General features: G+C 37.5%; 1 protein-coding gene across 1 annotated transcript in view; it reads right to left on the bottom strand.

The window, feature by feature from the left end:
• SLC2A13 (solute carrier family 2 member 13) overlaps nucleotides 1–15,542 on the bottom strand; it is a 450,793-nt gene that overhangs the window by 103,273 nt on the left and 331,978 nt on the right. The window contains exons 5-6 of the mRNA XM_061205134.1: nucleotides 11,381–11,544; nucleotides 5,406–5,526 (exon numbers count right to left, since the gene is read on the bottom strand). Of these exons, the coding sequence (XP_061061117.1) occupies nucleotides 5,406–5,526; nucleotides 11,381–11,544 (285 nt within the window). The remainder of the gene's footprint in view (nucleotides 1–5,405; nucleotides 5,527–11,380; nucleotides 11,545–15,542) is intronic.

Genomic DNA, 15,542 nt, shown 5'->3' with positions numbered 1-15,542 from the left:
TAGTGCTAATGCCAATGACATGTGCTCAATCACACAAGGTTGGCAAAAGGAGAAGAAAAGTGTAGTGAATGCAAAATTATTTTTTATTGTAAATGAACTTTGAAGAGACTAATTATAATTAGTTAGGCATATACAGTTTCTCAAAACTAGTGTCACCACCATAGGGAGGTCTATAGATGCAGGAAGGGTTTGTCAACTTGGATATTTGGAAACTTCATTTAGAGAGGGAAATATGAAAATATTACTCTATAGAAAAAGAGCCACATTGATTATTTTTATACTCTTGGTTTAATAATGTTCAAGAAGAAAAAAAAAGGAAAGAAAGAAAGCTGGCAGTTATGCAGTTAAAGAATACTGAAGCGGGCTTCCCTGGTGGTGCAGTGGTTAAGAATCCACCTGCCAATGCAGGGGCCACGGGTTTGAGCCCTGGTACAGGAAGAACCCACATGCCGCGGAGCAACTAAGCCCGTGCGCCACGACTACTGAGCCTGTGCTCTAGAGCCCGCAAGCCACAACTACTGAAGCCCGTGCGCCTAGAGCCCATGCTCTGCAACAAGAGAAGCCACCGCAATGAGAAGCCCGCGCATCACAACGAAGAGTAGCCCGCGCTCGCTGCAAGTAGAGAATGCCCGTGCACAGCAACGAAGACCCAACACAGATAAAAATAAATAAATTAAATAAATAAATTTAAAAAAAAATACTGAAGCGTATGGCAGTGGTTCTTAATGAAAGATGTACTGGAATCACCTACTCTCCACTGTCCTGGTGAGGCAGATCTGTGGGAGTGAGGGATGGGTAGCTTTAAATACCTCCTCAGATGGTTCTAGGTAAGACTCTCAAATGAAAAATATTAATAGCAAAAAGAGCAGTGAATTAGAGGCACAGTCCCTTTAGTCAATTTCTCCTTCAATTACCCCAACGCATTTCCATGATCTATTCTACCTGGTTGCTCACAGTTAATCAATTACTTATTTTTAATTCCTGTTGATTTTTCTCTCTTAGATATATCTAGAATCTGTCTACCTACTTATCTTGAGTATCACCTTCATAGTCCAGGCAATTATCAATCTCTCTCATAGACAATTCTAATAATCAGTCTGCCTATATCAACATGTGCTCTCTGTGCCCCAGAGAGAAAGTTTAGAATAGAAAATCTGGTCAAGTCACGACTTAAAACTGCTTAAAATTAAAACACGACTTAATACTGCTTAAAACTCCTCTTCTTCAAAAGATGGGGAAGATTTCTACCCATCATCACAATCTCATCTCCTTTTATAGGTTTTATGGATGATAACAAAGGCTATAATATTTATTGAGTGCTTATTATGTGCTGAGCACTGTTTTAGGTGCTTTCCATATATTAATTCATCCTTACTATAATCCTATGAATAGGTGCTCCAAAATATTTTTTAAATGCATGCATGCATGAATGAATGAATTAGTGGCAATGTGATGAAAGCCCTAGGATAAGAGTACCTTGCAATTCTACAGCTGTATACTTTAAGATATATGTTTACTTTGAAGGGTTTGAATATAATGAGATCATACTTACAAGTAATAAAAAGTCAAAGATTCGAGGGAAGTGTTACATAGGAAACGTTTGAATCCTCAAAGCTTGGATAGCTCTCATAAGAAAATATGTTTATTAGTAATTTGAGAGCATGGAGCTTAAGGCCATATTAGGAGTATGCATGTGTATTCTTATTCGGATATATGATTCAGATGATACCCCCACTAGAGTTATTTCTCCTAGCCTTAGCTGGCACCCTGTGACTGTACACAGTTTTAGCTGCAAGAAAGTGGATCTGAAAGATGTTCTTTAATACATTTGGTTCACAAAATCTAACCAGGACTTGGAACAAAATATCATCAATTAAAAAATTTAAAATTCTAAAAAGGGTAAGTTCTTATTAGAAATTATTTAGGGTAGTCAATGTCATGGGTCCAAAGTCATTAGTGAGCCCCAACCTACAATATTTTTGGTTCTAACCTACCTGGTGATGCCACACAATCAATATTTATTGAATTAAAATAAAGAACAACCATTGTTCCTGAACCATCCACTTTCTTAAATCTTCTACTCTACTCTAGTCAGAATGCATTACATACTAGTCACTGTAGAATATAGATTACTACAAGTGGAGGTGCTGAATAGAGGGGCCTATGTATTTAAGTTTTATTAGGTGAAAGTATATTAATTTCCAAAATGGAGAAAAATTTACACTCCCACCAATAGCATACAATGTTCTTAAGATACGGGGAGGGGGAAGGGTAAGCTGGGACAAAGTGAGAGAGTGGCATGGACATATATACACTACTAAATGTAAAACCGACCACTAGTGGGAAGCAGCCACATAGCACAGGGAGATCAGCTCGGTGCTTTGTGACCACCTAGAGGGGTGGGATAGGGAGGGTGGGAGGGAGGGAGATGCAAGAGGGAAGAGATATGGGGATATATGTATATGTATAGCTGATTCACTTTGTTATAAAGCAGAAACTAACACACGATTGAAAAGCAATTATACTCCAATAAAGATGTTAAACAAAACAAAAGATCTGGCTTCCCTGGTGGCGCAGCGGTCAAGAATCCGCCTGCCAATGCAGGGAACACGGGTTCGAGTCCTGGTCCGGGAAGATCCCACATGCTGCAGAGCAACTAAGCCCGGGTGCTACAACTACTGAGCCTGCGCTCTAGGGCCCGCAAGCCACAGCTACTGAGCCCATGCACCACAACTACTGAAGCCTGCGCGCCTAGAGCCCCTGCTCTACAACAAGAGAAGCCACCGCAATGAGAAGCCCGTCGACACAACTAGAGAAAGCCCGCGCGCAGCAATGAAGACCCAATGCAGCCAAAAGTAAATAAATAAAATAAATAAAATTTAAAAAAAAGATAGGTATTAAACCATCTCTCCTTTGTTATAAAGCAGAAACTAACACACCATTGTAAAGCAATTATACTACAATAAAGATGTTAAAAAAAAAAAGATAGATACTAAACCATCTCTCCCTTTAAATCTGTTTTCTTTTTTCAATTTTCCTATATGGATCATTCCAAGAGGAAAACATACCACCTATACTTACAGCATGAACATTACTCATCCTAAGGTCAGGCAAACATGACTGTTTCATGTTTATCTCCTTTTTAATTTTTATTTTTCTTCCAGTCTTATTGAGATATAACTGACATAAAGCATTGTATAGTTTAAGGTTTACAGTATAACGATGTGACTTACATACATCATGAAATGAGTATCACAGTAAGTTTAGTGAACATCATCTCGTATAGATACAAAATTAAAGAAATAAAATAAATCTTTTTCTTGTGATGAGAACTCAGGATTTACTCTCTTAACTTTCATATATGTTGTATATTGTATGTTTCATGTTTATTGTAAAGAAATGGGAAATGTGTATAGATAGTTTTAACAACAACAAAATCAGTAAGGGGACTGCAGATATATTTTATAAAATCACTCAGACTATAAATACATGTTATCAAATTCTCACAAAGCCTAATATGTTACTCTGAAAGAAAGCACACAAGAAATAAGTGTTTTGCATACTCAGTGACTCCCAGAGGACATCTAAAATCTGGTTCTGTTTTCAAAAATTGCTGCCCGTTTTTGTGATAAGAATAAAATTAGGTTGTACCACTTCTCTCACTCCACTACAACTTTATATTATATTGGTAGGTGATAGTATCTTATTGTCACTTACTTATATTGGTAGGTGGATGATAATAACTTAGATGGATCAGGAGGATTAATAGATTGATGATCATAAATTGCTGTGCAATGAACTATACTATGGCAATAAATATTTTTATTTAAATTTTAAAAGTCGATGTCAGGAAAACTATTTCATTATGTAAATCATTAAAAAGTTAGTTATTCCTTTCCTATATCAGAACTTCATAAAATTTTTTTTTTCATATTCTCTGGCTGACTTTCTGCCTTTAGTTGACCTGACAGTGTATCAATATTATTCTGAATCTAAATTGCTGCATCTAAATCAGACATCAGATCTAGAGGGTATTCTAAGTTGTTCAAACAATAGTAATTTTTCTAATAATTTGTTAGAGGTAACTGTGTTAAAAAACATTTAACTTAAAATATCTGTCAAGAAAAACAAAATTAGAGCATGCAGAATTCTAGCAATGGTCTGTCATCTTTCTAGCAGTTGAGGTGAGATGTCCAAAGAAAGTAAAGATCACTACCTCCAGAAATAGTCTACGCTAAGGGTAACTTCTTTTACGACACCTTTCAATCTCCTTTAGAACATAAAGACTGTTAAAAAAAAAAACAGTAAACCGATAAACATATAAACTATTCATTTCCAAAGGCAAGTGGATATCACAAATTGCAACCAGAAAGACATAATAATGTATGTCTTCCTCATTGTTGTAATGAGAAGGCACCATAAATTCTATTCAATGAGAAGCTCCTAGTGATTCCAAGTGGAATTTAGTATATCAATGTAATGTTTTAATTTCACATAGGAGTATCTGACTTAATAAATCATTTACCCATTGATTTGAGACTTATGTCTGGTTAGTTGTAGCTGAAGGAATATCATTTTTTGTTTTTAAAGCTATTCTATCCATATATTTTAAAGGGGTCGCTAGCCTTTCCAGCCACTAAAATGAAGTAAAAAACTTTGAAACTCTCCTGACAAATTTATTAATTGATCTGTTCAATCATTCAATCTTTAATTAATTCACTTGCTCATTCTTCAGTCCATCTGTCAGCCCATGTATGCATCCATCCATTTCTCCATCTATCAATCTATCACGTAGGGTGTAAACTGTTAAATTTAATGAGCTCTCAAACCTGCAGCTGACCATTAAAACACTCTCTTCTACCAACTCTTTCCACTTTCTATTGCTCTGCAAGAAACCTAGTAGTGAGAGGAAACATTATTTTCTGCTTAAGTGAATGAGGCGATACCTGTGGAACACAGTGAAGATTAATGGCTAGAATATCCAGATGATAAACAACTGTATCAGACATGTACATCATGGAAAAGTTTAATTACTGATGAAAGTTCTTTATTTCATCTAGAATGTAGATGTCACTGAGTCATATACGATATAAAATAGTTTCACAGTATTCCTGCTTAGATTCTGTATCAATATATATACTTTCAACTTCCAGAGAAACATCACCAAAATTGTGTCTAATAACTCACTTTTCCTTAAGCATGCACTTGCACATGCTGTTCTTTGTATATGCTCTTCCCCTTCCTGGTGGTCCCTCCCTAACACCTTTCCCATTTTCTTCCTTTCCAGCATTAAGTCTGGATACCTAGCAAGCTCCTACTCACCTTTCCTATTTTAGGAAAGTTATAAGCAAAACAAAAATGTTACCAGAGTTAGGTTAAGGAAGGGGACCATTATAAAATCTCACCTGTATCTTGTGCAAGAAGTGTTCTGATCTAAAGGAGCTATTGGATTAAAAGTGATGGGTGGAGAAACCTGGGCTGATAGCAGAAATCCCAAAGCAAGAATAATGAGTGCTACGGTGGTACCTAAAAAAAAAAAAAAAAGGAAAGAAAAAAAAAAGTTTACATCAGAGAAGAATTGACAACATTCTTCCAAAGCAGACTGGGTTTGGTAAGACATATCTCTAAAAAAATACCTTGATCTATCTTCATTGGATTAAAAAAAAATGATCCTTATACATATATATTGTCATAAAAACTCACTAGCATATTCACTGTGAGAAATGACAAGAGTAAAATTCAAATCAAATACATTTGCTAGCCAAGCAGTAGGTTGGTTAATAACTTTCTAAACAAACACCATCTTGGATTGCTGTCTCAAAATCAGTTAATGTAACCAACATTATTGAGTGCCTAACATGTTAGAACTATGAAAGGCAACAGATTTACACCAAGTGTTCATTTCATTACCAAGAAAATTGTTCTAATGTCATTCAATCAGCGAAGACCCAAATAAGTAAACTAAAAAGTAACAAACTAAATATATCAAAAGCAGTTGAAAGAGTATTTCTCATTAAAAAGGAGTGGCATTTTGTAAAGACTTAAAATGTCAGAAATGACATAACACATATATTCAGTTGTCTTTCCTGTTGGCACTTGGAAGTGGAATATTTGTCTTTGATTTTAAGGTACAGAATGTGATTATATGTATCACTTAAAAAGCTCATTTTTGAGTCCCTGATAGAAATACTGATAGTAAATAAGAAAGTTTTCATATTCCTGACTATTGTTCCAGCCATTGTGAGGATTAAAAAAAGGGTCATGGGAAGAAAGGAGAAAGAAAATATGGGGGCATTTGTTTGTACAATTTATTTGAATGAGGCAACATGTTTAAAATATGGAATTCAGGGAGGTCATTTATGTAGCAGTAAAGTTTCTATTAGATAAATGGGAAAGTAATTTAAGAATGACCAAAAATACTTTTTAAATGGACAAAAGAACAACTTTGGGACACACTGTGAAAGTGCAATTGGATTACATAATAGGTTTGTGTTTAAGATAAAGGGGATGTGTCAAGTTAAGCACTGTGGTTAAGTCCTAGCTCTGCTGTTTCTTGACTCAGTGATCTTGGGCAAAACACACGACCTTTCCAAAATTCAATTCTGTCTGCTGAAACTGGGGCTTAGTGAGAATACTCACCTTGCAGAATTGCAGTGAATTTTAAATATCACAATACATTTGAAAGATTTTTATAATGCTAAAAATGTTAATTATTGTACTATAATTATCATTAGAAACAGCAGCAGCAGTGTATTTTTAAAACTCTAGAAAAAAGTTGAAAAAGGGGGAGGAGGCTTGAAGAAAAGATCAGAAGCCATTTTACCACACCAGGCTGAAGAGGCATGAATCTAAAATCACAGTTCATTTTCCCCTGTTGGCTTAAAATTCAAACCAGAACTAGGAATAGTTTGAGGTATTATTTTCTCAAAAAACTACCAAGCCCTGAATTGGGAAACAAAACAGAAGTCTGTCTCTTAGAAAGAGAAAAGACATATTAGGCCTGTAAATAAAAATTATCCCTCTCTCCTCAAACAAAGCAAAATAAACCATGAGTTTTACTGTTACTTTGTCTATGAAAGAAGCTGGGTCCCTAAGTATTTTCCCAAATTACCTCCATAGAATATTGTCATGGGACAGGTAAGATTTGTTTCAACCTGGAAAAGTTGATACTTTTGGATGTGAAGGAAAGATGATACTCTTCTTTCATAACACTACTTAAATAACTTGTCTGTGATAAACTGTAAACTCTTAGATGGTGTACCTAACACATACTAATATATGTTCAATTCTAGTGCCTGGCATAGAGCAGATCCCATAGTACCACAGATTTTTGCAATACTGGCTATTTTTGAAGAACACAACAAAACATGTTAAGACTATTCAGTTGAGGTCATGGGGTTAGTATGGGACAAATATCCTAGATGAGAGTTCTTCAGTATGGATATTATATCTCTTGGATCCATCTCTAAAAAAGTCCAACCAACTTGCAAAATTTGGGGAAAAAACCATTTTGGATATAAAAAAATCCCTAAACAGTTGAAGGTTTATCCTTCTTAAACACAAATTTATTTTTATTTTGACCCATTGGGGATGGAAATCTTCTAAAAGTCAGTATCATTCCTTTATTACATATAGTAGTGTTTCTCAATCCTGGCTTCCTATTGGAAAGCAAATCTTTAGAATGTACCTCAACCTCTGAATCAGAGTCTCCAGAAAATGGGGATCCGATAACATGACTCCACAGGTGATTGTGATACCCAGATAGGGTAAAAATCCTTATGAGACGATAAACTCCTTAAGGGAAGGGAATGGTGTCTTATATAACTTTATTTATGGAATAAATTTTTAAAACGATCACCTTGCCCTTCATATACTCATATATCTTTAAGGCTTAAAACTACTTGAATTATCTATTTCCTTTAATTTAACAAATTACAGATGTTTTATCAGTCACTTGTTAGTATTTAATGTTGTTATAGTTGTTGTCAATGATCCATTATTGCAACCTAGATTTGAGTCCAATACAGGAAGGCCTTGTATGAAAGGATCTTCTCCACTGTACTGGGTAGGTTGGGGACATTCTTTATATTTTAAGAGAAGAGTCCCTCTTAACCAAGTATACTGTCACATTTTGGAATTCTGATATCATTTTCCTAATAAAAATGTTCTCCATAGGAGGTGAAGTGTGTTGGATAAATAGCATTCTCAAAAACATCTGATGAAATAAGTTACCTTAATTACCTGGTACAGGGTTTGGATTATTAGTAAATGCTCAGAAAAAAATAATTTCCCTCCCTAAGACTCTAACAGAGCACACTTTTTGTGCGTAAGTATCACCTGCACATACTCCAGACCTCATCTTCAGAGATTCTAATTTAGTTGATCTGGGGTTGGGTCCCAAGAATTCACAATTTAAAATAAGTATCCCTGGCAACTCTGATGAAGACAGCCTGTGAGTAATGTTTTAGGAAATATTCCACTACCAAAATATCTGGCAGAAAATAACACAGTGTTTCTGGCTTTCTGATTTATAAGCAATAAAGCTACATAGATATAAGCCTTCCTCTATTAAAAGGATCAAGAGGTTGCCATTAAATTCACAATATTTACAAGAAAGACCAGTTCTCTTAGGGAGCTTTGAAAATATTAAAAGTCAGAACACCACAAAATGTCCTACATTTAAAATTATTCATGGACTATATATTTTACATTTCTTTGTATAAAGAGTTTCTTTGTCCCAGTTTAACTAAATACAGTTTATTTGTAGTAATTTTTAAAGAACAAGTTCCTATTGAAAAGGTTATTTTGATTTTTTTTTTTTACTATTTTTCACCCAATATAATAAAATAAACCATAATAAAAACACAAAATAGGGAATAAAACTGAATCAAAAGTTAAAAATTCTAGGCTAATTTAAGAAATTTTAAATAGAACAATATTCTAATACTTAGCAATGGTAGAATATCAAATATATTATGATTTATTTTATTAGGTGAAAAATAGTGAAAAAACATATCAAATTAATTTCTTTAAAATTTTAAAAATAAATAAATGAATTCTTAAAAAAATTTTTTTTGGTGCTAATTCTTTAAAAAGTACTACAAATAAACTGTATTTAGCTAGACCCAGACAAAGAAATTCTTTATACAAAGAAATACAAAATATATAGTCCATGAATAATTTAAAGGTAGGACATTTTGTGGCTTTTAATATTTTCAAAGCTTGCTAACAGAACTGGTCTTTCTTGTAAATATTACAAATTTAATGACAACCTCTTAATTCTGCAGGAAAGAAAAGTGCCTCCAGGTTGCTCATAAAGGCAGTTCCTGGAATCTCTTGGTCTTTCCCCCAAGTCTTAATACTTTCTTTTAATAGTCAGGAATGGGCTCTGGAAATCCTTGGGGCAGAGGACCTACGTGGAAGGGTGAAACATGACGTCAGCAAGAGGAGTTCAGGAAAGTTCCTGGATTCTGATGCAAGTTGATTTTACATTATGGTTAAAACAACAAAGAATCACTCTTTGGCAGTAACACTACTGTGATAGCAAAATGCTTTGGGCATTTTACTGTCTGTGTCAGGCACTGTTTGAAATGTTATACATGTATAAATGTGTTTAGTCTTCATTACAACCCTATGAAGTGGGGACTATAATTAACCCCGATTTACAAATGAGAAAATAGAACCTTGCTCAATATCACACAATTCAAACCCAAACAGTCTGGCTTTATATCTATAATGCCTCAAAATCCTGGAATACAACAAACGAAGGGACAGAGGCTGCTAGTAAAAGCATTTTCCCCCATCTCAAAAATCAGCATTGTTCTCCAAATCTCAAAACCCAAATTCCAAATTCAAGACCTGAAATTCTATTTAAAAAATAGGCCTCTTGAGGTAGCAGTATACTAAGGCCCTGTCAAAGAAATTGTGTCCATTTAAAAAATTTTAAAGCAGCTATTACCTCTTCTTAGAGTTGACCTGAACCTCAGGCGTCGGCAAATCCAATTTTCAACCCACTGTAGGAATTTGTTTCTAGCACATCACTGCCTGATGGCCATCTACCCTTTTGTTGAGAGTTTACTGTCCTAATGAGGCAGCCCAATTCATTGTTGGATAGCTCTGATTATTAGGAATATTTTTCTTATATTAAGTAAAAAATCTATGTCCTCATAACAGCTACCATCTGCGAGAATAAGATATCTATTAGGTGTCTCTTTAGTCTTTTTTCTAGGCCTAAACACTTATGGTTCCTTGAACAGGTTTATAAATATATGGTTTTTAACCCTCACTTGTCCCTCGCCTTTCCTCACTTACCCTCCCGCTTCCCTATATACACTGGCTGTTGTGATTACCTTTGCCTTTTAATCAGACAGTCTTCCCCCTGCCTTCCCCTCAGAGCTGATACTGAAGTTCAACTTACATTATTGAACTCAAGGCTTCCACTCAAGGCAAGAACAGAGGGCGGAAGCATTCCACTCTTCCTTCTGGAGTCAAGGGTCGGAGGTAGTATGTGCTCTTAATAACTGAGTATGAAACTCCAAATGTATTTTCTCATCAAAATCTGGGACAACTGCCTTGAGCAGTTCTATTAGATCATAGTTTTAGGTATAATTTAGTTAAAATAGAATTTAGTTAATGCAGGCCTGGAAACTTTACATTTTAATACAAAAATGTATTCTTACTCTAAATAAACTTATAAAGGAGCTATTAGAGGACAGCTAATTGATAAGTAGGAATCTGATTGTATATTTGAAAAAGATTAGAAAATTATATGATGCAAACATGTGAAGACAATGACAGAGATGGGTCTCATTTTGGCAAGTGAAACAGCCCTTGCATTACAGAGAAATAATAAATGAAATGGGTGGGATTTAAAGACAAAAGATACTTGAATGTGAGAAGGGTTTTTCTTACTTAGTTATCATAGGAAACATACTTAACCAACCAGAATTTACACTAGGATTTAGGCCTCGTTCAAACACAAAAAGAGTCTGTCCCTACTTTGTGAAGAAATTATATGGTTCTAATGTTCTACTGTTGAAAGAACTTTGAAAAAAAATGCTCCAAATTTACTTCCACATTATCCCAAATTTAAAAAAACTATGTTAAAAACTGAGTTTATGAATACCAAATTTTCTTTTTCATTTTGTACCTTTGAGCAAAACTCAAAATAATAACAGCAAAATGTTACCCTCAGTAAGTTCAAATTGTTATTACAATTCTAATTTCTAGTTATATATCATAATAAGTTCTCATTAAAAAAAATTTTCGGAGGAACTCTATTATTTAGTTATGAAAACTATATCAGAAGTGGTACTGTATTTTAAAAGGTTAACTTGTCATCATTAGAGAAAAGTTTATAACTGAATTCTTCGGCACCTACCTGCTAAACTACCAAACGTGAGCTTTCTGCGACCCACTTTCTCAACAAGCCAGACACCCACAAGTGTGAAAATGAAATTTGTGAAGGCTGTAACTGAAGCCAGCCATATTGCAAGTCTATCATCTTCAACACCAGACATCTGCAGAATGGTTGCACTGTAGTACCTAGGAGGCAAGAATAAAACAATTGTTGTTAGTTATTCAAAGAAACACAGTTATTCATATAGAAAAATATCTACCCAACTAAAACAGACCAGGAATAACTATTAATAACACCAAGTTAAGATGGGAATTCATGCAAACTATTTAAAGGATCACAATATAGAGACTGTGTTCAGATGAATTCATTTTTAACTTTGTATCAGTAAGAAGAAATACTCAAGCAAGTGAATAGAGGGCTGAAGTCTTTAAAAGTTGAATGTACCCCACACCTAGGGACAGTTGACAGCTGGTAGTTTCACTAAAACTACGAAGGATAAAGCTCCAAATCCATGGAATGAATCAGAAGTCACCATACGCTATAAATTTATGTACTTAAAAGAATAAAGAGAACTGCTACATATACTAAAGAAAATGTGATATAATGGCAAAAATCTGGTACAAGTAAAGAACTTCTTCAAAGACACAAGGAGTAAGAATATATCAGTTTACCTGGCATCTGGTAAGGAGATAAGAAACTTACATGATGTACATGTAAGTACATGTACTTTGTGGTTTTGTGGTTCCTAGAAAGGTATACTCTTTGGTAAGTCTCCAGCACAATGTGCCTAGTTAGGTTCTATAGACTCATTTTGTTCCAAATGAATACACTGGAAACTGGCTCTAAAAAATCATAATGCCAACTTGTTGACGCACAATGGGAGATATGTCTGGTACATTTAAAGTGACAGGTTTCTCATAGGACATTTTTTTCCCTGGGGAAACATCAGGAGCTGTATCAGATTACTTTAAAGCGGCCCTTAAAACAAAGGAAGCAAAATACTCCTGGCAAATCATCTATGAAATGTGACAAAATTAAAATACTGAAGATACATTCTGAACCATGGCTTTGCCTGGCTTTTAAGCCATTCCAAAACAACAAGTTAGCTTTACCCAAATCCAACAGTTGGCATCTGAGCAGTGTATTCAATCAAGCTGGATATTTCCATAGTTACAATCTACAGTTTCTGGATATTAGTCAACTTTTTCATAATATTTCAAAAATAAAATCTGTTTGAATACATTTAAGTCTCATTGATTCATCAATGGCTACTGTCTACTATTTTTTAAATTCTTATTTTATTTTTTAAAACTTTTATTGGAGTGTAGTTGATTTACAATGTTGTGTTAGTTTAACAAGGTGAATCAGTTATACATATACATATACCCATTCTTTTTTAGATTCTTTTCCCATATAGGTCATTACAGAGTATTGAGTAGAGTTCCCTGTGCTATAGAGTAGGTCCTTATTAGTTATCTATTTTACATACAGTAGTGCGTATATGTCAATCCCAATCTCCCAATTTATCCCTTCCCCCTCTTTCTCCACTGGTAACCATAGCTTGTTTTCTACATTTGTGACTCTATTTCTGTTTTGTAAATAAGTTCATTTATACCATTTTTTTAAGACTCCACATATAAGCGATATCATATGATATTTGTGTTTGTCTGACTCAGTATGACAATTCTAGGTCCATCCATGTTGCTGCAAATGGCATTACTTTGTTCTTTTTTGTGGCTGAGTAATATTCTATTGCATATATGTACCACATCTTCTTTATCCATTCCTCTGTTGATGGACATTTAGGTTGTTTCCATATCTTGGCTATTGTAAATAGTGTTGCATTGAATATAGGGGTGCATGTATCTTTTTGAATTATAATTTCTTCTGGATATATGCTCAAGAGTGGGATTGCTGGATAATGTTGGGCAGGGCCGTGTCGAGGGGTGCGTTTTGAGGTACCTATGAGCTCAGTACGACTTTAGGCAGCCTGTCTGCTAATGGGTGGAGCTATGTTCCTGTCTTGCTGCTTGTTTGGCCTGAGGCGTTCCAGCTCTGGAGCCTGTAGGCTGTTGGATGGGGCCGCATCTTGGTGCTGAAATGGGGACCTCCAGGAGAGCTCACGCAGATCAGTGTTTCCTGGGGCCTCTGCCACCAGTGTCCTTGCCCCCACAGTGAGCTACAGCTGACCCCCGCCTCCTCAGGATACTTTCCAAGACCCCTAGTTAGGTGTAGCCCCGGTTCCTATGGAGGTATTTCTTTGTGCTGGGTCCCAGTGCACCTGAGACCTTTGTGCACCCTCCGAGAGTGGAGTCTCTGTTTCTCCCTGAGTGTGGAGCTCCTGCACTCAGGTCCTGCTGGCCTTCAAAGCCAAATGCTCTGTGGGTTCTTCCTCCTGATGCCTGACCCTCAGACTGTCTTGGAGGGCTATTTTTATGTGGGAACATCCCTGTGTAGGCTGTGTGGGTTTAATATTTTTTGGTGTGAGTGCTGTTTTTAGTATGGATGTCTGCTACCTCTCGCCTCAGTGCATGCTGGCTGTTATCCCCTTGATAGGAGGCATGACTGTTGTTGTGGTGACCAGAGCCTGCACTGGATATTGAGCGGGGCTTCCCCTTTGCTCTGTGGTTGTCACTGTCCTGTCAGGGGCAGTGCCTGCTCCCTAGATGTTGGAGTAGAGGGCCCCAGATCTGTTTCTGAGCTGTGTTTCTGGGCTGTGGTATGAGGTAGGCAGGACTGGAGCACTCCCACTGGGAGAGAAGCCTCTCAGTTTTCCTCTTCTGGAGCTGTTCACCTGTAAGTGTACTCTGTTGTGTCACTTTTCACCCGTGTGCAGGCTCACAAATTACACTGTTGTTGGAAATGCTCTCAGCCCCATCTTAACCATGGGTATGCTGGCAATTGGCCCTGGTGTCTCTAAGGCATTGTTTTCACTAGGCCTCCAGTGCAGATCCACCGAAGTCAGGTCCCAGGACTGCAGTAATCGTGCACCTGGACCCGCTGTAGGAGCTATGGAGGCACCTCAGACTCCGGCCTGGCCCAATCCCCACCTGTGCGTGCCCACAAAGCCCACAGCTGCCAAAGCTAGACCCGTCTCAGCTGCAGTAGCACTCTTCCATTCGGATGTTCTACAGGTGCTGAGTTTACAAAGCCGGCAGCGGGGCTGTAAATCCGCGGTTCCCGCAGCCACAAGAAGAGATTTCAGCTCTTCTTCATTAGATGCATGGCCCCTGGGGCTTAGCTGTGGTTTCAGCCCCACCTCTGTGTGTGGGCCTCTCACCAGAGTCTGCTCCCGAGGCTACCCAGTAGAACCGGCGCCCACCCAGGCAGGCGGGGGCGGAGGCGGAGACAGGCGGGTCATGGGAGCCTGTTCAGGTGGGAGCCCCTCCTAGCGCCTGCGGAGGCTGGGGCCTGCACATAGGGAAGGCGGCTGCAATGGCGGTCCCGCCCCTTGCGTGCCACTCAACAATGGCGCCCTGCTTCTATGGCAGCCCAGGCTTCTTCCGTGAACATTCCCAGTTGTGGAGCTCCTCACTCCCGTCCCTTCAGGCTGTCTCTTCTCAGCTAACAGCTGTCCACTCCCTGGGTCTACTCTCCAAACCCCACGTTCCAGCACCCAGCCCCCATGCACCATGGCGGACACCTGTCTCAGGCTGAGGCACGGCAGGGCTGTGGCAGGGACCATCTGTGTACCTCTCACTCTGTCCTACCTGCCACAGACCAGTTGCTGCGCTCTCCTCTGAGCCCCCGAAGCTCCCCTTCTGTCCCAGCTGATCTCCCCGCTGGTGAGGGGGCTTCCTCAGTGCAGGAACTTCTTCTCCAGCTCCGCACCAGGGGTGCAGGTTCCGTCCTGTTTTTTCTTTTCTTTTTTAATTTCTTTCATCCTACCCGGCTGCACGGGGATTTTACTGGTCCTTTTAGGTGTCCAAGGTCCTCTGCTAGTGTTCAGCAGGTGCTCTGTGAGAGTTGTTCCATTTGTAGATGTATTCTTGATGTACTTGTGCGGAGAGGTGAACTCCACGTCCTCCTATTCCGCCACCTTCAGTAGTGATTTTTAAAAAGTCTGTTTTTTAAATTAATGATGATCTTCTTATGTAAAATATTAACACCAATACGAACTCATTCATCTTAATAAAAAGTGTTTTCCTTTTTTAAAGTGATAAATAACTTACTATGCAGTGTG

Source organism: Eubalaena glacialis, chromosome 11, assembly GCF_028564815.1.
Source record: "Eubalaena glacialis isolate mEubGla1 chromosome 11, mEubGla1.1.hap2.+ XY, whole genome shotgun sequence".
Lineage (NCBI taxonomy): Eukaryota > Metazoa > Chordata > Mammalia > Artiodactyla > Balaenidae > Eubalaena > Eubalaena glacialis.
The sequence above is the reverse complement of the archived record's forward strand: the minus strand, read 5'-3'. Positions and strand labels throughout refer to the sequence as shown.